Source organism: Corticium candelabrum, chromosome 1 (assembly GCF_963422355.1).
Source record: "Corticium candelabrum chromosome 1, ooCorCand1.1, whole genome shotgun sequence".
In the NCBI taxonomy this organism is placed as follows: Eukaryota; Metazoa; Porifera; class Homoscleromorpha; order Homosclerophorida; family Plakinidae; genus Corticium; species Corticium candelabrum.
In genome coordinates, this window is record NC_085085.1 from 11372598 (window position 1) to 11396984 (window position 24387).

General features: G+C 44.4%; 1 protein-coding gene across 1 annotated transcript in view; it reads left to right on the plus strand.

Moving 5' to 3' along the window:
- The first annotated feature begins 180 nt into the window (after window positions 1–180).
- LOC134198215 (uncharacterized) overlaps window positions 181–24387 on the plus strand; it is a 27869-nt gene continuing 3662 nt past the window's right edge. The window contains exons 1-6 of the mRNA XM_062667575.1: window positions 181–360; window positions 11760–11964; window positions 12690–12991; window positions 21960–22097; window positions 22796–23121; window positions 23996–24387. The exon at window positions 23996–24387 is cut by the window's right edge and continues 694 nt beyond it. Coding sequence (XP_062523559.1) covers window positions 181–360; window positions 11760–11964; window positions 12690–12991; window positions 21960–22097; window positions 22796–23121; window positions 23996–24387 — 1543 coding nt within the window. The remainder of the gene's footprint in view (window positions 361–11759; window positions 11965–12689; window positions 12992–21959; window positions 22098–22795; window positions 23122–23995) is intronic.

Sequence of the window (24387 nt, forward strand, 5' to 3'; positions counted from 1 at the left end):
CATCCAAATTTACTCCAATTGAACAATTGTTAGTGTACGCAGTAGCAAAATGTGTACGATGTACCTGGCAACAGAAATGAAACATGATTGGCAAAACAATTCAAAGTCAATTGCGCAAGCGCACTGTCTAATTCGCTGAAAGCGTGATCGATATCTACAGCAAAGCGTGGCAGGCGCGAAATGGCTACGTCGACACCACATCTGCCATCTGTTCGAGATGTGTTGACGATGGGGTTCGAGCGTCTTCTTTCCTTGTGTGACGATCTCGGTCTGCATGGAGACTTCGAAAGGCGGATTCAGTGTCTCGAAGCTGTGTTGGAGCATTATCGCAGCAAGGGTTGGATCGAACAAGAAGAACCAGTAAGTCTATAGACTTGTTGCTATTCATGCTGTAGTTTGCAATGGCCATGCAATACCTGGATAGATACAACGATAACAGGGTAGTGTAGTGTGTGGTCTAGACGCGTGCCGTGCCGTGTTGTGACCTAATACCCCATTCACACGAACACTCCTAGCCGGATCAACAAATGAAATTATTGTGTGAACGCGAGCCGAGCGGAGCAGAACCGTGTTCAGGCCCGGCCCACCACGACTTGCAGTGCCAACCCTGGGTCAGCTTGGCTTCAATTCGTCTAGTCGTGTGAATGTGAACCAGCCAAGATGGCGTGGTCAGGACACTAAAACCGTGTGTCTCATTTACTTCTTTGTGCGGTGAAAACAGCGTAAAGTTCCAAATCTCAGCAGGTCGGCAAAGTTACGGTCATTCCTCACTCTAGAAACGTATGTTTGCTCGATTGGCACTCTTTGTGGGTGCGCGAGTGCTGCATGGCGTTTTGCTTGTAATACCAAACGGGTCGGGATTGTCGTAGAGGAATCAGCTTTCGGCAGCCATGGGCTTTGACTCATTTGTCGTATTTTATGACATCCAAAAATCGGAAGTGAGGCGTCAGTAAAACAGTCTGGTTGGCTCTATTGGCTACAAGCAGAAGACGTGATATGCCAAACTGGCTAGGCTCCTTTTTGGTAGGTGCAGGGTTACTGTTACACCGGCGTAGGAACCGGGGGATGGGTAAAGTTCCCTCACTAGCTGTAGGAATTCAAATTTCCTGTGCTACTGACTTTTGTAAATCTGCTTACGGTCTGACAAGCGAGGTACTTCTTGCTTAGAATGACCCAAGGTACAGCCCTTCCGCTCGTGAACATCTTCCTACACCACTGTGTCAGACATGCTTACGTAAGCTGATCCCAAGTAAAATTGCGTCGTAGCTATTGTGCGTATAAGAAAACAGATTCGATCTCCAGTATACTATTCATAGGTTGCGCATGCGCAAAGGTCACTAGATTTATACAAAACTGCTGCAAAACGGCTAGGTGTCGATTGAAGGACACAGTAGCAGGGTCAGTTGTACATTTTTTGGTACTCACTGTGAACTTGGTTACTCTGAGGAAGACATGATGTAACATACGGGAACGTGATGTGTGCTTTCTGGTCACGTGTAGAGCGTAAGGAACTCCGATTTGGCTCGAAGTGCGAGGGTGTTTGTCGAATTTCACCGAAAATACAATCTAGCAACCTTAGCGTGAGATTTTAGACAAAAAAATTTCGAGAACTTCATCTAAAAGCTTAGAAATTAGCTACTTGTACTAGACACGGTTTAACGCAACCTCATACTGCAACGGCTGATCGTCTCAATTCAGGCTTTAGAGAGGCTTCATGCAGTCAGCTTTGCTCTCAGCCGCCTAAGTCCTCTCGTGATTGAAAAAAGTGCACCCTTAAGTAATTTTCAAAGGAGCATGTCTGACGGTGACCCTGCACCTTTAAGATGCTTCATACGCCTCTGCTTGGGGTCATGGTTTCTGTGTGATCTATTGCTATTGACCCGTTAAAATGTTCGTTGATACCGCTACTATGATATAATAAACTTACCTAATGTAGTTACTAATTGCCTTCTTACTATATAGACCGCATAAGCTTCTGAGGTTGAAGATAGCTCGAACGCACATATACTACTACTAGAGTCTACTTCCACTACTGAATGAAATGGTGTATTTAAATAAACCATACTATGATACAGTTCTACAAACTACATAATCTATAATATGTTGTACATAATAACAATAATACTGCAACCTCCAACCGGAAAACAGTCATTCGTTGATTAAAAGTGTAATCAAAACATATATCTCGGCTACTTGCAAAGCCGACTCTCTGCGTAGACAGAAAGTAAGCTACTGCCAGACCTACAGCCTTACAAACACAAAAAATGATGACCTTAGAAGAGCGAACACTACTCTGCACCTCATACTTACCCACCACTGCTGCTAGAGTCTACTTCCACCACTGCCACTACTGCTACTTATTATGTGTCGTTATGCCCCTCCATAATGGGCAAGTGGGGTCTTTACCCCCATCTGGGCTCCCACCAACCCGGCCGGTGAGCTCAGCGGAGTGCATGTTTCTGTGTAGTCCATACGGCGATCAATGACTAGTCAATTTTAAATAGATTGCAGGCATTGCGGTGACCGCGAACTCGTGGATAGCCCGCCTAGTGGATATCAACGACCACCAGGAAAGCGCTGAACGTCGTTGTCAACGGACTGTTCGCCAGACCGCAGAAACTCCCAAACGACTAAAACGAGTCATAGTCTCATAGATAAAGCTAGAGAAACATGAGAAAAAAAGACCGACAAGTTTCATAATTTACTATCGTCACTGGGGTTTGAATCCCCAAACTATGAAGTGATAGCCATTGTCGCCAACCACTAAGCCACGGCGGTGACATATATTATTATGTGTCGCTATGCCCCTCCATAAATGGGCAAACCGGGCCTTTACCTCCATCTGGGCGCCCACCACCCCGGCAGGTGATCCCAGCAGGGTACATGTTCCTGTGTAATCCACACGGTGATCAATGGCTAGCCAATTCGATATAGATTGCAGGCATTACTGTGACCGCGAACATCGGTACAGCACGCCTAGTGGATATCAACGAACACCAGGAAATCACTGAATGTCATCGTCAAAGGGCCGTTCGCCAGACCACAGAAACCCCCCAATGACTGAAACGAGTCATAGTCTTATGGATAAAGCTAAAGAAACATGTGTCGTGCTCAACCAGATCAGTGTGGCTTGTAAAGTCTATTACAAGTACCGGAAGCAAACCCTGCTTCAGAAGTACTTAGACCATCGCGGCTGTCTAGAAAGAAGACACGACTTTACGAAGGATCCGAGTAGATCCCAGAAGAACTGTTTTCTGTAAAAGCTGCAGGTTGTGATGACCTGGAATAATGTCCAGCCACCGTTCTATACCTGCGTGCACTGTGCCCAAAGCTTCCAATACCACAGGAATCACCAGTGTTCGACAATGGCACATGCGGCTTATCTCCACTCGCAAGTCGCAGTACTTCGCCAACTTCTCAGCATGTTTCTTGACAATGTTGCCATCAGCAGGACAGCTGATATCAATAAGAAGACAAGTGTTTATCTTCTATTTCTGAGACAGATGTCTGAACGATTGGCTTTGATCTTCCTGGCAGTGGGGATGGTGGTATCCCACATCATAGTAATGTCATCCGTCTCCACAAGCCTATCAGGATGATGCCGTACCATCTGCTCTTCACTGGAACCCCAAAATGGCGACAAACATCCCAGTGAATGATGGAGGCCATCCTGATTGTGTCGATCAGTGTAGTCCATCGGTGCCAAAGCACTACAGTCTGCCACAATGTGGTCGCCTGTTTCCAGACCTACACTGCACATGCGGCAAGTAGGACTGACATCACGATGTAGAATCTTGCGCTCATTGTACCGAGTCAGAAGAGCTTGGTCTTGAGCAGCAACAACCAGTCCCTCAGTTGCAGCAGGAAGATTCGCTGTCTTTAGCCATCTGTAGGTTTCTTTCATGTCTACAGGCGGTTGCGCAGTGAGACGGCGATACTGCCCGTGCATAGGCTTCCCACTCCAGGACCGCACACGAAGAGAACTGCAACACGTACGGTAATGTCTCGCATCTGTTTCAGGCGCTTTCTCTAAGCCAACTTCAACCGAGATGGATGCATTCCTGTCTAAGTTCTGCAACTTGTCGTCCGAAGCAAGACTCATCCGCAGCTGTGCAGTAAAGCGACAAGCCATGCGCTTGAGTGAGTGTAAAGATTTTCCAGAGTCACACTCCCGTATCATCTGTATGATAGGATCAGAACTGTCAACAAGGAAACAGTTCAGCCTTACAATACAACGTTGATAGGTCGCCTCAATCTGTTGTAAACCCCTACCCCCATCACTGCAAGGAGCGTACAGTCGGTCAACGTCTTGCAGCAGGATGATGGACAGTGTACATAGAGAGGAGGTTTCTGGTCCGTCGATCGAGCTGCTGCAGGTCTGTGCAGCCCCAATGAATGACGCCAAGACCGTACGCAAACCGCTAGTGCAAACCCAGTGATGGCTAGAATCTTGTTCCGGCCATACAAATCAGTCCGGAGAACCACCTTCACTCTGCGAAAGTACTCACGACGGAGTCTATCCTGCATCTTGTTGTGCCAAATACCGTTATTCTCACCTACACCCAAGTACTTGTAGACTTGACCCGGTTCCAGACTGTTGTTGATGTCCGCTTTTCCTACCGTCACTCCAGAGTTGTGTCCAGATAGCCTGCTATTGACAAAGTGTGCAACAGCACATTTGTCCAGAACAAAGTTCATCTGGATGTTATCAGAAAAGGTACGAACCGTGTGCAACAGAAAGGTACGAACCGTGTGCAACAAACCATCCAACTGATCAGAGTTTCTGCCATAAAGCTTCAGATCATCCATGTGTAGTAGATGACTGATGAGATGACGTTTAGCAGTCTCACCATGTCCAGTGGTCATCCGGTAGCCGTAACCGGTTCTGTTCAGCTCCTTACTCAGAGGATTGGGAGCCATACAGAAGAGAAGTAGAAAAAGCGAGTCACCTTGGAAAATACCCCGTCCTGATCTGCATAAGCTTTGTCTTAATCGTACTGTTCCCGCAAGAAAGCACCATCGATGTGTTCCAACCCTTCATCACACGTGACAGGAACCTGCACAATACTGGACTGATGTTATGCATCTGAAGGCATTGGAGCAATCAACTGTGTGGCACGCTGTCATAGGCTTTGTGGTAGTCCAGCCAAGCCATGCTCAAGCTCTTGTGCCTGGTCTTACAGTCTTCGGTAAGCAGTTTGTTGATGAACAGCTGATCCTTTGCACCAAAAGATCCCTGTCGACAAACCTTGTGCTCCGGAGCCATGAGGTTTCTGTGAACCAAATGCCCTGCAATTCTCTGCCTGATGACTGAGGTGAGAGTCTTATAGAAGACAAACGGACACGTGATGGGCGGTAATGTTTGACCTGGTCAGTCTTGTCATTCTTAGAAGTCAGAGTAGTTGTTCCTTGAGACAACCATTAGGTACAGAGTCTGGATTCTGAACCAGCAGGTTGTAGTTACGAGTCAGATTAGTGTGAAGACGTGTGATACGCTTGACCCAGAAACCATAAACCTTGTCTGGACCAGGAGACTTCCAGTTCCCCATCCTTTAGAGACACGATGTGACCTCATTGTCTGAGATAGGTAACCACTGCTGCCCATCTTTCCGGTACGTCTCGCCATCGGTTTGACGTCTCAGCCAGAAGGCAGACTCATTGTGATGTACCTCAGTTTCTAGGAAACCACTCCAATACTGCTCAATCTCAGACTCGGATGACGGGGAAGTGACATGGATAGTCTGCTTACCCCACTCTCTGTAAAACCGTCCAGCATCTCGTTGAAACAAACCGTTCTGGCGAAGTCTCTTACGATTCTTCTCCAGCCTCCTGGTTCGCTCGACCTCATGTCGTGCTCAACCAGATCAGTCTGGTTTGTAGAGTCTATTACAAGTACCGGAAGCAAACCTTGCTTCAGAAGTACTTAGACCATCACGGCTGTCTAGGAAGAAGACGTGACTTTACGAAGGATCCGAGTAGATCCCAGAAGAACTGTTTTCTGTAAGTGCTGCAGGTTGTGACGACCTGAAATAATGTCCAGCCACCGTTCAATACCTGCGTCCACTGTGCCTAAAGCTCCCAAGGCCACCGGAACCACCAGTGTTCGACAATGCCACAAGCGGCTTATCTCCACTCGCAATTCGCTGTACTTCGCCAACTTCTCAGCATGTTTTTTGCCAATGTTGCCATCAGCAGGACAGCTGATATCAATAAGAACACAAGTGTTTGTCTTCTTATTTCTGAGACAAATGTCTGGACGATTGGCTGTGATCTTCTTGGCCGTGGGGCTGGTGGTATCCCACATCATAGTAATGTCATCCGTCTCCACAAGCCTATTAGAAAGATGCCGGTACCATCTGCTCTATTGTGTCGTGCTCAATTGTGTCGCTATGCCCCTCCATAATGGGCTAATAGGGTTTTTACCCCATCTGGGCGCCCACCAGCTCGAAAGGTAAGCCCAGCAGGGTACGTGTTTCTGTGTAGTCCATACGGCGATCAATGACTAGCCAATTCGATATAGATTGCACGCATTACGGTGACTGCGAACATAGCTACAGCACGCCTAGTGGAATCAACAACCACCAGGAAAGCGCTGACTGTCATTGTCAACGGACCGCTCGCCAGACCACAGAAACTTCACAACGACTAAAACGAGTTATAGTCTCATGGATAAAGCTAGATAAAAATGACACAGGAATACAGACAAGTTTCATAATTTACTGTCGTCACTGGGGTTTAAACCCCCAAAGCATGGAGTGGTAGCCATTGTCGCTAACCAATAAGCCACGGCGGTGGCTCAGTGTCGTGCTCAACCAGATCAGTCTGGTTTGTAAAGTCTATTACAAGTACCGGAAGCAAACCCTGTTTTAGAAGTACGTAGACAATCACGGCTGTCTAGAAAGAAGACATGACTTTACGAAGGATCCGAGTAGATCCCAGAAGAACTGTTTTCTGTAAGTGCTGCAGGTTGTGATGACCTGGAAAAATGTCCAGCCACCGTGCAGTATCTGCGTGCGCTGTGCCCAAAGCTCCCAAGACCACAGGAACTACCAATGTTCAACAATGCCACATGCGGCTTATCTCCGCTCGCAAGCCGCAGTACTTCGCCAACTTCTCAGCATGTTCCTTGCCAATGTTTCCATCAGCAGGACAGCTGATATCAATAAGAAGACAAGGCTTTGATCTTCCTGGCAGTGGGGATGGTTGTATCCCACATCATAGTAATGTCATCTGTCTCCACAAGCCTGTCAGGATGATGCCGGTACCATCTGCTCTCCACTGGAACCCCAAAATGACGACAAACATCCCAGTGAATGATGGAGGCCACCTGATTGTGTCGATCAGTGTAGTCCATCGGTGCCAAAGCACTACAGCCTGCTACAATGTGGTTGACTGTTTCCAGGCCTACACTGCACATGCGGCAAGTTGAACTGACATCACGATGTAGAATCTTGCGCTCATAGTACCGAGTCCAAAGAGCTTGGTCATATTATTATTACAAGCTCCAATGCCCGGCTTCGCCGGACAACACCCGGGTAATAGTTTAATCACACAAATTTGCAGACACTGTTTGCTATTAATGACAGACAGACAGACAGACATACAAACAGACAGACAGATCGCCTTTATAGGTAGAGATTATAGCAGAAAGTATCTAAAAATGCGTTTGATGGTTGGAGAGGCAGAGGGGGTGTAGCCAGGTCACGTACAGTTTGTAGAGAGATCTTTGTAGATTTCCAAACTCTCTGCTCTAGAGTGTTGGTTATCATATGCATCCCTGTGCAAGAAAAGTTCCAATCACAACACACACCAATTACACTAACTTATGCCCTTATCAGCGCAACCTGAGCCAGTCCGTCTGTTCGGAGGCATTGTAAAAACAACGAAAAATGTCGCGTATACACTTGCAATCGTATAGCACTCCCGGATATTGCGCAGCTATTTGACTGTAATGTTTTGGTGCAGTAGACTGTAATGTTTTGTCAGTAACCGTTTACTGTCACTAATTAGCCGTGGTGTAAGTGCTTTCACCGTTTAGTAGCAGCCAGACAGAATTCTCATTCATAGTTATATTCCGTTCAATTGCCGTTTACAAAATGCCGTTGATTGGATTAGCGATTGGTTGAAGCCATTTCGACTTGGACGTTGCTACCATTGCGAGGAACAGGTGTATCGAACTTAGCATCTATTCCACACGTGTCCAGTTTCAAAAATCCCGTTGATTGGATTATTGATCCCGTTGAAGCCATTTCGACAGTCTCGTTGCGGAGAACAGGTGTATCGAACCTGGCATCTATACTTTCGACGTGAATCTCGTAACGTGAAAGTCACGTGCAATACTTACCCGGATAATCCGTTCCCCGTATATAACGAATGTCGACTCTCGCCTTTTCGACAGTCCCGTAGAACGTCGTCTCTTCGAAGACACTGCTGGCGTTTTGGGGAACAGGTGCATCAAACACGGCAGCTCTTCGATGGTCGTAGACTGGCAAACGACTGTGGGCGTATTTTTTCAAGACTCGGATATCAGCCAAAATATCTTCCGTTTCCCAGCGTCGCCCGCAAGAAACAACACGATTGTCGACGACCGTCCGACTTTGGGAACGGGCAGTCTAAATTCGGCGGAGATACCATGCGTCGTTCCGGAGATATTCGCGCGCGAGCAAAAGCGAGTGCGATCGGCGGGAAATCGCGTCGTCGTGGGAGAAGTCAGGAAGACGACCACAGTCTCACTTTTGACCCGAATGAATTCGGCGTGCGCGAGCCAAATTCAGCCGAGATTGAACTCGCCGTTTTTGAGAAACGCTCGTACGGACGGACACACAGACAGAAAGACAGACACCTCTGCTTTATATGTGTCGTTATGCCCCTCCATAATGGGCAAGTGGGGTCTTTACAACATCTGGGCGCCCACCAACCGGCAGGTGAGCACAGCAGGGCACATGCTTCTGTGTGGTCCACACGGCCATCAATGACTAGCCAATTGGATATGGATTTCAGGCATTACGGTGACCGCAAAGTCGGTACAGCACGCCTACTGGATATCAGCGACCACCAGGAAAGCGCTAAACGTCATTGTCAATGGACCGTTTGCCGGACCACAGAAACTCCCAAACGAATAAAACCAGTCATTGTCTCATGGACAAAGCTAGAAATACGAGAAAGAAAGACAGACAGGCAAGTATCATAATTTACTGTCATCACTGGGGTTTGAACCCCCAAACCATGGAGTGGTAGCCATCGTCGCTAACCATTAAGCCACGTATTATTATATTGTCGTGCTCAACCAGATTAGTCTAGTTCGTAAGGTCTTTTGTAAGCACCGGAGGCAAACCCTGCCTAAGAGGTGCTTAGGCAATCATCGCTGTCTAAACAGAAGACATGACTTTGCGTAGGATTCGACTGGATCCAAGAAGCAAAATTAATACTGTGGCGTTATGGCCCTCCATGATGGGCAAGCGCGGTCTTTACCCCTATCTGGGTGCTCACCAACCCGGCAAGTGAGCCCAGCAGGGTCCATGTTCTGTGTAGTCTACACGGCAATCAATGATTAGCCGATTCGATATAGATTGCGGCATTACGGTGACCGCAAACTTGTTTCAGCACGCCTAGTGGATATCAATGGCCACCAGGAAAACGCTGAACGTTGTCGTCAACGGAGCGTTCGGCAGACCACAGAAACTTCTCAAATACTGAAAAGAGTCATAGTCTTATGGACAAGTCTAGACAAACATGAGAAAGAAAGAAAGACAAGTATAGTGATTATCATGTCGTACTCAACCAGATCAGTCTGGTTCGTGACGTCTCTTGTAATCACTGGTGGAAAACCTTGCCTCAGAGGTGCCTAGACCATCACGACTGTCTAAACAGAAGACATGACTTTACGTAGGATCCAATTTGATCCAAGAAGCACTGCTTTCTGTAAGTCCTGCAGGTTGTGATGGTCTGGAATAATGTCCAGCCACCGTGCAATACCTGCGTGCACAACGCTCTCAACACCACTGGAACAACCAGTATCTAACACTGCCACTTGCTGCTTACCTCCACCTGCCAGTCACTGTATTTAGGCAACTTTTCAGCCATTTTCCTGGCGACTTTGCCATCAGCAGGACAGCTGATGTCAATAAGAAGACAAGTGTTTGTCTTCTTATTTCTGAAACAGATTTCAGAACGATTGGTACCAACCTTCCTAGCAGTAGGGATGGTTGTATCCCACATCAATGCGATGTCGTCCGTCTCTACAAGCCTATCAGGATGATGACGGTACCATCTGCTCTCCACTGGAACCCCAAAATGATGACAAATGTCCCAGCTGATAATGAACGCCACCTGATTGTGTCGATTAGTGTAGTCCATCGGTGTCAAGGCACTACAGCCTGCCACAATGTGGTCAAATTTTTCCAGGCCTACACTGCACAAGCAGCAAGTGGGACTGACATCTCGATGCAGAATGTTGCGCTCATAATACCGAGTCCCAAGAGCTTGGTCTTGAGCATCAACAACCAGTCCCTCAGTTGCAGCAGCAAGATTCGATGACTTCAGCCATAGGTAGGTCTCTTTCATGTCCACAGGTGATTTCTCAGTAAGACGGCGATACTGACCATGCATAGGTTTTCTGCTCCAGGTCTGTACAACGAAGAGAACCGCTGCACGTACGGTAATTTTTCGCATCTGTCTAAGGTTCTTTCTCAAAGACACCACCTGACAAAATGGTCCCACTTCCATGCAGGCTTTGCGACTTGTTGTCCCTAGAGAGACTCCTCTGCAGCTTTGCAGTAAACTGACGTGCCATGCGTTGTATCGAATGAGAGGACCTCGTAGCATCACACTCATGTACCATTTGCATAAAGAGATCAGAGCTGTTACGAAGGTAACAGTCCAGCCCCACAATACAAGACTGATACGTTGACTCGATCTGTCGTAACCCTCGACCGCAGTCGGTACACGGAGCGTACAGCCGGTCAACGTCTGCCCTGAATGGTGGACACCGTGCACAGAGAGAAGTTTCCTGGTCCGTCGATCAAGTTGCTGCAGGTCCGTGATCCTCCAACCATGGAATGGCAACCATTGTCGCTAACCACTCAGCTCACGGCGGTGACTTTGTTATGATCTGTGTCGCTATTCTTCTCCATGATGGGCAAGTGGGTTCTTTACCTTATCTAGGCGCCCACCAACCCGGCAGGTGAGCCCAGCAGGGTACATGTTTCTGTTACGGCGATCAATGACTAACCAATTCGATATAGACAGCAGGTATTACGGTGACCGCGAACTCGTAAATAGCACGCTTAGTGGATATCAATGACCACCAAGAAAGCCCTTAACATCATTGTCAACGGACCGTTTGCCAGACCACAGAAACTCCCCACGACTGAAGCAAGTCATAGTCGCATGAACAAAGCTAGAAAAACACGAGAAAAAGACAGACAAGTTTCAATATTATTATTGTTATTGTTATTATTATAGTATTATGTGTCGTTATGCCTCTCCATAATGGGCAAGTGGGGTCTTTACCCTCATCTGGGCGCCCACCAACCCGGCAGGTGAACCCAGCAGGGTACATGTTTCTGTGTAGTCCACACGACGATAAAATGACTAGCCAATTCGATATAAATTACAGGCACTAAAGGTGACTGCGAACTCGGTACACCGCATATAGAGGATATCAATGACCACCATGAAAGCGCTAAATTTTTATTTTTTATTTTACATAAGAGATTGTATTTGAAGTTATTCTGTATGAAATTAGAGTATGTTTTTAGGTTTTTCTGTCAATCGTCGAAACGTTGTATGAAAGCTTTGCTCAGAAAAGACAAACACTGCGGGATCTTGTGGATAGAGTCCGTCAGTTTATTACAGAAGAAGAGAATAAAGTTATTCTGGAGAAATTGCTTCCTTCTGAGTTGATATCCAGTGAAAATTGGAAGTTGAAAGATTGTGAAGGTCTTCCGTCAATACTAGTAGCCGGTAAGATAAAAGGCAAATATAGAATCAAATGTGGTATTTGGTTAGCAAATTGTTTTTATTAATTTGTATGCTGCTACTGCTGCTATGAAAGTAATTTTGGAACAGGGTTTAGTAAATTAGTATATAAAATGAGTATATAAAGTTAGTATATAAAATTAATATATATAATTGAGCTAATTTATAGCTCAACATACAAGGCATGATAGTCCTTGCCGACAAATTATCATCACTGTATGTACCGTTTGCAGCAGCGGCAACTAGCGGACGCAGCTTACCTAAAATAAACGGCAACTACGAATTGTAAACAAAATTGTCGCGCGGCAAGACCGACACGCTACAAGTGCCGGCGCCGCCGGGAATAAGGTAGTTTTCTATCTGGCTGTAAGCCGGAGCTGCTCCAGAAGTTAAGTAAACCAATGGTAGACTATCTGTGCTCAGTTTTAGCCGGGACTAGCTGATTTGCCCGTTCTGAATTGCTCGGGCAAATTTATTAGCAGAAATTTACTCGTATAGCACTAACTTCCGACTACTTGGCGTAAACCACACCAAAACAAGAATAGAGTGTTCCCTGTATGTGCAATGACACAAAAATTGAGAAAAGTTCTATATGTCGAACCTCCGTAATAGATCCTGGGTATACGGGTTTCCGTAAATGTCAAGACAGTGTATTGCAGTGTAGTTAAATATCTGTCGCTCATTAATTAAACTAATCATAATTCGTTTAGGTTCGACTTCGTCAGGTAAAAGCACTTTAGTCAACGCACTACTTGGAGAAGAAATCCTGCCTGTCCACCACAACGCAGCGACTGCCGTTTTGTGTGAAATCAAATATTCAGATGATGGCACGAAGTTTGCAATAGCACATTTTCAAATGAAAGACGAGAAGTTGGATTTGTCTACTGATGACGGCCGGCACCGTTTGAAAGAGTGTGTAATTCAACGTCGCATTGCCGGCTGTCAAGACGAAAGTGAAGACGAATTCATCTGTTCTTCTGTAGAAATCTTTTGGCCTCAAAGCTTCTTGAAAGTAAGACAAAATGCAGCTACCTATATAAAGTATGTCCTGCCACTAACTGCAGATGGTTAATTTATATATTACTAATCTTATGTGACTGTCGGCTAACAATCCAATCGAGTCTTACATGCTCAGTTACAGGGAATACGTATCCGTCTCACTGGTACGATTTGCATTTGAATTTATGTTTTGTGAATCTCCTTATTTCTTTCTATTAGTCAAATTTGAATTCAGTTTAAAAGTTTGTGGGGTGCCCATAGCGTCGTAAATGGACCTATTTCAGCGTTGACTGCAATTCTCTTTACGAGTAGGTGTGTAAATAGTTTTTGATTGTGCACAAGCTGGACAAACACAAACAGTTATTCTACATGCAAGAGACGTATTAAATTTGCTGTGCTAACAGTTGCCCTTGGTTTACTTAAATCTATGAATGGTCAATGTTATAGCTGATTAATATCCACCAGAAAATTGACAAATGGAGAAGTGTATATGTCGTGCTTATAAATGCCTTTGTCTTGATAGCGCTATCAATTTCTGTCTTAACCTATGCAAAATGTAGAGCGTTTCAGTGTGCTTAGCTAGAGGCGTACAGTTGCCGTTTCTTCCCTTCACGCTCATTGGACTACGTCTATTTTGCGTATTTTATCTCTTAGCAGTCACAGGAGTTCAGCTAACTACTTCCGCACTGCGGATTTTTTCCAGACTTTAACTAAAGAACATACTTGAAATCAAGGTAGCGTACTTCTTCAAAGAAATATGCCACTAATTTTATCGACTAGACAAAGAAAAATGTATTGCCAGCGTACTGGCTGTTAGCACCGGTAAAGAAATTTCTAAGAATCGAAAATGTTCTTCAGAGCCAAGAGCACATGACAAAAATACGTAGCTTTATGATGTCACAGAAAGAATGGCACAAATGGAGGCAAGCGATCCTTTCGCAGAAATTTGCTGTTAGTCTTATAGTTTAACGATACGAGTGGCGGTAGCAACGTACGGAATCACGCCCTATTAGAGAAACACATCATATCATATATTGACGAATCGTGCGATATGGATGAGGCTATTCGAAAGCTGAACCAAGTTGTTTCCAATGCCAATAAGGAATTCTCAGCCAACAAAGTGCAAGGCTACTGCAAAGGCTATGACTAAGGGCCAGAAACTCGCCGCTGCGAAATTTGACCAGTTGACCGCTAGCAAATCGTTAGCCCAATTGTAAAATCGGTGACCACCTCTTTCACACTGATCCAACCACAAGCTGTGACAGAGCGGATTTAGACGTTAACATCTAACCCTCAAATTAGAAAAGCCGTGCAGGAGCGTAATGACAAACTCATCAACGAACAGAAAGGAGAACAGACAGAGGCGACGAAGCCGAGGTTAGTTGTCCCTCCAATATTGAGATTGGGGGCATTGCAGAATCTGGGGTACCGATGTTGCTGTCGTCAATCATACACATACAAAGCTCATGTTCTCAGCCTCATCTGCGTTGCGTGTACAATGCAGAAATAATATTGCAAGTAGAAATAATTGGATGATGTTGCAGTTGACTCGCTAAATACACATTTACTGTCGTGATCAATTGTGTGTATGCTGCCCTGGCTACCTCAGTCACAGATTAATCAATGACAAGCCAACGTACCGTATTCAGTTACTATCTAAATGGCGGCAGTCTGTTACAAAATTTCCCCCCAATCCAATGGAGCTTCCGCCGCCACTCCTGACAAAGTAATATCGCCGCCAGTATGTAGTGGTGTGAAAAATTATTTCTGTGCATACCAGGTATGTACAACACACACACACACACACACACACACACACACACACACACACACACACACACAGACACAGACACAGACACACACACACAGACACACAGACACAGACACACACACACAGACACACAGACACAGACACACACACCCACCCACCCACCCACCCACACACACACACACACACACACACACACACACACACACACACACACACACAAACACACACACACCAGCGATGGAAGCACTAAGATTGTACAATCTAGTTGCAAGTGTTTGAGCGTCCCGTCGAGAACAACTTGATGACCGAATATGAATACATTGAGCATCTTCCTCAAAATGCCAGTCATATATGGGCAAAGATGGAAAACATAGTGTAATGACCCGAGATCTGGACGCATGTCTACTCCCTCAAGCAGCGATACTCGAAGTTAGAAAAAATTTACAAAGCAAAAGAGCTTGCTTACTCTTTTTCCGATGTCGTTGGTTCCTCATCCGATCACTCCAATATCAAATTAACGGTCACATCATTAAACACACCATCGACTTCCTATACTTCAAGCGAATACGATCTTACATGAACTTGGTTCATTTGTCGTACGAAGCACGACCACCAACATTCTCTAGAATTCCAACTCCATCACTGGTGCTAAAGTATAACAAGTTTGTAGTTTCTGGAGCATCTGCTACCTACAGACACAATAGCTGATGGTGTCAATCCAAATGGAGCACAGATCAGACCTCTCGAATTTACCAATACTTTCAAAGATTTTAGTTACAGTCTAGAAATTCCGTCAACAACAGGAACACACCGCGGGTAACCAAATAATCAACGTATTGCTAGCTTTGAATGCTGTATTGAGTTCGCATCGCGATATTGATACGGTAATGTTGGATGTCAAGCTGCAACATACCGACGTCTTGAACAGAAACACACCCGAAAAAGTCCGCACCTTGCATGGGTACAGGCACTAACTTCAAAATCGATCATTCGGCTGTGTAGATACGCAAGAGACAACTTTTCCTGACAGTTCAAAACAGAGTAGGAGGTGCTACTCTCTCATCGTGTGCCACACAAGCAGAATTTGTGGTGTTGGAAGGAAAACTCATGCTAGTGTTACGTTATTTGCAACGAGGTTGCTGCCTTAATTGTTAATTGAGAGTAAAAGAAAACTTCACTTTATATGTCGTCATTGTCATCAGTTTTGCATGCTCTATAAATTCATCATTTTCAGCTCCATCAGGAAAATAGAATTGCTCTATGGTGTTAGCTGCAGTGACTCTCCTTGCACAGATTTTATAAATAGATCAATTAGAGACTTTGCTAGTAGTTCTATTTCTGAGGATAATAGAGACCGTGCAGTTATAGCTACTAGCCTACACCCGGCAAGTCCGAGCGCACGCGGTGGGCAGTGGAAATCGAACCCGCCCCGCCTCGATTCTACTTCCCGTTTAATAGCATGACGCAACTTCCGAGACGGAACAAAGCCCACTCGGGTCGAGTTCCGAGAGGGGTCCCGGCGAGTCGAGCGCGAGCGCACGTTCGAGCCAGTCGAAATCGCACCCGTCCGGCAGCGTAGGCACGCCGATCCGTGCATCAGTCCCGCCGCACTGCTCGCGTATGGCCCCGTCTACGGACATGATGCCACGTACTTCCGCGTACGGACGGGACAAGATGGCCGCTAGCGCAATGCGGATAGAGAGATAGATGGAATGGGTGAAAAGACAATCATATGTTAGTCGGAAAGAGGTGTATCACAGTTCTAATATTTTTAATATTTTTTATTTTTTTACTTTTTATTTTTTACACCAGGTATTCGTGTGTGACAGCAATAATAAAGAACAAAAGTTGTACTTAGAGGAAATGAAAGTTTATCGAATCAATTTGGAGTCGACGATTTAAGTCCTACTTGTAGAGTCGTAACAGCGAAAGAAAGCAAATTTCCAGTCTCTCAACACGTCTTCGTGGCATTTGAATCGGTAGAGCGAGATGCGAATTAACTCTATAGCGAACCAGTCTTTGATCACAGCAAACTAAAACGGATCAGCGGTCAATAGCAGGCAATACCCAAAAGTGAGCTCGAAACAAACTTAGCGGATGCCACTCAAGCTGTCTCCAATTCGTAAATGATGTTCCAAGACACGGTTCAAAAATACTGCGAGCGAGATTCAGGAAGTCATTTGTCAGTCGACGAATATCAATTATACCTCATAGTATTAACTTGCTCCCAAGGTACTAGGTAAATTAGGGCTGTCTGGGTCTTTTTGCGAGGATTCTACTCTGCAGTCTAGAGTCGTCTCTCATAGAGAATTTTCTTGGCGCACAAGGTGAAGAATTGAAATTGGCTGTGATTGCATGCCTGGTACTGCTATAGTCAAGGATTGAGACTTGGTGCGTAGCAAGTAGTGGTAATAAAAAGAGAATAAAAAAGTGTTCTTGGAAGTTGTCGACTAACCATTAGATTGATGGGTAAGAGCGGTACAGCCAACTATAGAGGATCTCAGAGCACAGATATACTACCTGCACACCCTGGAGACAATGCATCTCTAGTCACTTCTGAATACCTAATTATGATATCATTTGGAATTAGAGTCGCCTTGCCATTTCAACGATATGAAAGACGCACAGAATACGCTTTCTTTTCGCATAAAATATAAACAGTGTAATTGGGTTATTACGACTTACCTGACAAAGAGATGTTTATGAGACACACGACTACACTGCTTTGAATTAAAGGTCTAAATTTAGCTGAGCTCGAGAGAACTATGGAATCAAGTTACGCAAAGCACGAAGCAGTTTCCTAGACTTTTGGCATTCAGTCCAGTAAAATTTTGGTCTGGATGGCATTCATTCAGACTGAAGACTTTTGGCAGTTACGGAAGCTATTCAACTAGTCCAGTAAAATTTTGAATGTACCCTAAAGTTAAAGTCAGAGCAGAATCACTATCAAACGTAAGTGTATATATATATGTATATATATGGACTAATTTCAAAAACAAGCATATCTTGAAAAATAGTCTAGCATCAACTGGTTCAGAAAGTAGGTTCAGAACCTGCAGTCTATAAAATATTTCTGAGCAAATTTTCCCTTCCGTTTATAGACCCTTTTTACTTCGAGGTCTTTAGGCGTTTGAGATTCAATCTTTATCCAGTCCGATCTTGCGAGTCGATCGTTGTCATCCTATTGCTATTTATCATGTCGGTCGCACACCCCACTCGGCACCCGAGACTATACAACCTTATTACTAGGCCACAGCAAGTATTACAGGGTGTCTGCTGGATTCGCCATATAGCGGAAGACATCCCCTGTATAAATGAATCAGTTCGTTTTAGTTTAGTGTAGTTATGACGGTTGCAACGTAGTAAAGTGCATCCTATTATCAAAATATGTTTCTATAAATAGAAACAATTCTCTAAGGTTAAGACTAGCAACTAATTTAGCGTTTTGAGTTATGAAGACGACATCATTGAATGCCATTTGTGCCAAATGCTTGCCGCTTTAGAAGCGCTTCAGCACTACGGTAAGAACACTCAAGCGTTTCCTATACATGTAGCCTAAAAGTCTCTGATTGTACTGGGAAGGCTATTCCGCCATGGAAGCAAGTCCGAAAGTTCCACTGATCAAAACGCAGCCATAGACTCAGTTGCGGGTGACGGTCATAACAAACCCCTAACGCACCTATGATGGAAGAAGCCGCAAGCGGCAGGTACGAAAGCATTGTCAGACTGTTTAAACTGGGGCCACCGAAATCCGCGAGAATCTAAGTTGGGCTGTGTGGCCAGGTCATAAATACGTTGCGATTGTTCTTGGAGATGTGAGCCGCCCATATCAAGGGGGCAGGATCGTGAGCCATGGCAAATGGTCACGACGCTGGAGACCGCTACATAGATCGGGCTGTAATTGTAAACGCCGCACACAAAGGTCAGGAACCTATCGTGCACCTGTGCTGTCAATGAGTCACAGCCGATCTCGACGGCGTCATAGCCGGGGTTGGCGCAGGTGGTTAAAAACATTGGCTGGTGTGTCTCGATTGGGGTACCACCGACCTAGGCAGGTTATAGTTAAGGTTGCGTGGCATGACCATGAATACATAGTGCGTTTGTTGTACGAGCTGGGAGCCAACGGAGGCGTCGCATCCTGCGCCGCGAATGATCACGATCCCATCGTACGCAGGGGCGGATTCAGGATTTTCAAATGAGGGTTCCGTGACGTCACAAAGGTTAGGATCAGGCACGCCTCCAGATATAAATTAGCTATTTAATCACCTATACCATAGAACGGAAGTATACGTTAATGAATCTAGAGAACTGGAGAATTTGAATTGATCTTGCAAGCCTATACATGTCTTTCGCTAGACAGGCAAATGTTACCACTTTTTCTTTTCTTTCCGAATAAAGCTTCTATAGACATATATATATATATATATATATATATATATATATATATATATATATATAGTTTCATGAAATTGTGAATGTTGCGACCATAAAAGGCGGAAGTACATTTTCATGAGATAGAAAATAACTACTTTGAAACGTTATCAATGCAAGGAAGTAAATGAAACATGTTGTTGGAGAACAACTGAGTTTGAAAACAAGTTACCATTAATTAATGTAGAAAGAGGAGTACCGTGCGACTTACTCGTACTGTCCGACGATGATGGACTTACGTCGAAAGTTCATAATCTGTACTTCACCTCCGTGTGAAGTTACTTAAAACTAAACCGTGAGCTGCGAGTCACGCCAGGAAGTAACAAGTACTGCTGGTACGCGTTCATCTCCGTGTGATGCCGTCACAAAATTGTAGAGGGTCACACGAAACCCCCGGAACCCCCTCTAGATCCGCCACTGGTACGTATGCCATGAGTTGGAAATCGATGCCGACCGAATGATGAAGTGGGCTGACACGAAAATATCATGCAGCTATGTCTTGTCCGGAAAGACAGCACTCTCAATACCGCTACGATCAAGGCCGCTAACGAATGCTACGAACACATCGTGTTACTATTCCACGAACGGGCGCCGCCGATTGACAGACCCATGATCGCGACTGCTCTTGAAGGTCACAAACACATTGCGCGTCTATGTTACGTACAAATAAGGCGCTACTGAATTTGACAATCTGTATTCGGGGTAGCACGCTTACTCCAACATGCAGGTGCGTCGTCGCTATTGTTCCACCTCTTCTACCTTTTTGAATGAGTACTCGATAGAGATTCTCTCGATGACTTGCAGATAAAGCTATTGCTGTGCGCCATTTATGCGTACAATCTTCTCACGTATCGGGCAGAGAAATGTGTTTAGAAAATTCACTTCGTTCCGTCGAAGAAGCATTGCTTTTCCAATTTGGTATAATAAAGTTAGGCGCAGATATCTATCTTAATTAAATTAAAACTTCTGCAATTGAGAACTTAGGGGATAGAAGCTGAAAGACGACTTCTGGATTGACAGGAGCGAAAACGAGACCATTATTTTAATGCTAAGATGACGCAACGAAGTTTTTAAAAAATTGCAGGCAAGCGCAGCACAATATATATAGAAACATTTCTCCAAAGGAAACTCTTATTACCTTTGCCCCGAGTTTGGGCCATGCCACCAAATCTTCATTGCAAACAAGCAATGTTTTATGGAAAAGGAGGCTATGATCTAGGCGAAATAGAAAGAATTTGCATTAGAATATCACATAGACAGGTTAAAATTGAAAAAACGTATGCATGTGTTTATTTTCTACATCTTTATTTTAGTAGAAGCACGATCGTCCACTCGATAGCGTTCACGAAATAGAGCTCAACCGTAACAGCGTAAGCAGCATGCAGACAACAGTTTTAATATGTAAGTGGAAGACGAAATGTTTCACACACAAATGAGACAAAAGATCGCAAAAACAACCACGTACTCGAGAGACGCAAATACCAAGCAGAACAAATAGACCGACGCTCGATCACTACTGCAAAGTTGTAAACGCAACTCTGACTGCACGGTACACATCAAAATTAAAAATACAACAGACATAAAATCGATCATTGCTCGTGCGCACTTCTAAATTTTTTTCTACATTGGTGAAGCTCAAATTTGACCGGTGAATCCGAGCGCTAAGAAATTAAAATAGTCTAGCCTTATCGAGATCTTAGGTTAGACATCGAATAATCTAAAATCGCGCAATACTGTATTACATGCGTGTCCCCACTCTTACATAGTACTTGTGGCAAGATTAGCGTTTGCTATAGTGGACGATCAGTAAACAAAATAGAGCAATGACATTAGCTAAATCATTAATTAATTAAATCAAATACTGTACTGCTATTAAAAGTACTATAGCTGACACTCACTTAGTCTTGCGTAGCCAGACGCTCTCTCGTCGCGTCATACGCTTTCGGCGAGAAAGGGTCTGGTAGCTAAAACCGAATTTGATTTCTTAAATGTTTTACTAAAGACCAGATTGATATGCACACGTCATCTTTTTTCGATGATTTCAGCTCCAAGCCCTTCCAGGTAGATATCTACCTCGCTGGTATACGGTCGCTTTGGACGTCAAACAGCATCGAGTACGTACGCATCCATTCTTCGTTGTGAAACGAGAGTACAGCACCACAACGCTACGTATATACCACTGGCGTAGGAAGCGCTGAGGGAAATGAAGCTCCCTCGCTCAGTGGGTAGGAATTAAAATTTTCTGTGCCAGTGACTTTTGTAAATCTGTTTACCTGGCAAGCGAGGTAGGTTTTGTTACTCATGATGACAGCCACGGTACAGCCTCCTCGTGAACATCTTGCGCCACTGTGTATGTCAGACGTCGATCGCGACTGTTGCAGTGCATGCATGAGATCGAAGCCTGTCAACGTCGACGCTTCCATGATCGCGTTGGTTGCAGTAGACATGCAGGTTGTAAGAACAACAAAAAGTCTAATTTTCGAGTATTGTTAATTCTCTTCATATAGCTACACGACAATCGACGAAACAAATGAAGATAACTGAGATGCGCGCGGATCCATCTGCATGGTCTTTAGTGAAACGTTTAAGAAGTGAAATACAGTTCACCAATTATTGTTGAAGCGGCTACACAGCGACTTCAAAGGAAGGTCACCAGACCCTTTCTTACCCGAAAGTATGACGCGGCGAGAAAGCTATAGGGTCTGGCTACGCAAGACCAACACGCTCTGCGTTGCTGTCTTGCCGTCAAATAGTAAATAACACGTTCGCTGTTTTGTAGCATATGATCCTTGTAGACAGCCCGGGGACTACAGACGACACTCGATATAGCGACATCACCGAACGGTACCAGAATGAACTTGCTAGCGGTTTTATATATGTCGTCAATTCTACTCTAGCTGCCGAAGAAGCCGCTAAGGTAAGTATCAACAGCTTATTCATACAAATATTTACACATATTCAAAATTGGGGTACAAAGTATTGCATGATATGTAAATTACCGTCAGGGCTCGTTCTCTTGGACGGATAAACTCGAGGGGAAAGAGTGGATCGTGCAGTGTTTAATTCAACTGTGACCCGGCGTGCATGGGCGCCTTCTTTCACCTGCTGGCAAACAATTAAAGGTTCTATGTGGTCAATACCATGCAAGTGTTGTTCGGTGACACCATATTAATATTCAAGAGTCTAGAAACGCCAAACATTAGCGAGCGACTGCAGGGCTAGCTGTGCATGAGAAAAAGCACAAACGTAAAGACTGTGCTGCATGTGTGAGTAAAAATGGGATCGAAGGTCGTGACTCGTGGTTAAACATGTTAATGTTTTCTGCATTAGAGGAATAGTGCAGCTTGCAGCAACCACGTGCAAGCAAGCACTTCGGGTTTGCGATCACAATAGACATCTCCGCCGAGGCCGGGGCAATCTGTATACGAAAAATACAAACAGTGAAGCTTGGGGTCTTACACAGTGTGCAGATTACTGTTATCAGTTAATTAAACATGTGATCGCATTAGCTTGCATTGTGCGTAATATCTTATATAGACGTTTATATGTATAGAGTACATACAATTGTACATATTTACGCCCATGCCGACATGTGTGTATATCAAAATTGTCTAGATTGGAAAATTGTTGGAAGCTGTTACGAATGCCTCTAATACTCTACCTTCTCCTCACTCTGCTATTTTTGTTCTCAACAAGTGGGACTCGTTTTGCAAAGTTCGTAGAAAAAAACCGGAAAGAGATGATTTTATCGTCAAATTTTGCAAACAACTTGAAAGTGCTTGGCCAGGTTTCAAGGAAGACCAATTGATTACAATGAACTCGCTATTAGCTTGCACAGCTCGGCAATACGGACTTAACTCACAAGATATCAAAAATTTATGTGATAAGTTGAAGACGTTGCTGCCATCAAGCATGGACGAGATGCTAAGAAGGAGTGTAGGGTAAGCAACATATATACAAGGATGACTGCAGTAGCGGATTTGGTCTGGTTTCCGCGGTAACATGAGGATTCGGTGCACGTAAGCCCGATTGAGTTTCTTGCTAGACAACGCCGTTGTTTCTCGTTAAGTGAAATGCACACGAATCAACTAACATGTATTTACGTGTCCTCTGCGTAAATTCCAAACTTTAATTATAGAGAGCTCGAGAGATCTTTGGTTAACACCTTCTTTTGGAAGTTCTACAGCCTGAATTTCTTTAGCAACTACCAGCATTTTTGTTCTAATAGATATTATATGAATACTATCGATAGGGCACGTTTTAATGTCCCAGATCTTATATAATATGTTTCAGTAATTAGACGGTTAGAGATAGGCTAGTCATGACAGCTGCGCTAAATGCAAGTACGTACGGCATGCCTATGTTGTTACAATGGTTATAAGACTCAAGTTAATGCTGGAAAACTCCTAGTATTAATCTTTCAATAATGCGTTTGGTTATATACTTTAGACAAACGAAGTGTAATATTACACTTGCCATATGAATCACTGCGGCAATGATCCTGCTAAGAAAGTGAGTGTTTTCTCTGCTTGAATATCTACAGCTACGCCTTAGGAGACCTCTTTGACAGTTGTATAATCGAAGCAGAGTACATTTCAAAGTATTTATGTCATAAAGTTGTGGAAAATATTTACTCAAGGAGCAAGAATTCGAGTAGAAAGACAAACTACGCCGTCCAGATATCCCGATTTCCCGATGACAAAATCCAGACCAAATCCGCTAGTACGACGGCACTACCGTGGTACCGGTACCGCTGTTTGTGTGTATTAATTTTGCGTATTGCCGCTGACTTTTTCTAAACATTGTCGCGTATAGGGAAGTAAAGAAGAGAGTAGATCAAATAGAACGAAAACTAGAAAACACGATCCGTCAGCTTAAGTTGCCACTTGAAGAACGCAAGCAGCTACAAACTAAGGACATTGAAAAAATTGAGAACTTTGAAAGGGCATTGAAAGAATGCAAAAAACACCTTAATACAGAAATAGAGAAACATGTGACAAAGCTACAGCGTTACTTGCAAGAAAATCGAGATAAGATTCTAAGTTCTGTAGATTTGAAATTGACAAATTTTAATCAATCCAAGTTAGAAAATGATGAAACCGTCTTGAAAGAAACTTTGGAAGGTGCTGTAATGGCAAGTATTCCTGATTACCCGGGCTTCAACGACTTCGTTCGGTGGACAGACAGTCTTGAAGTAAAATCAACTC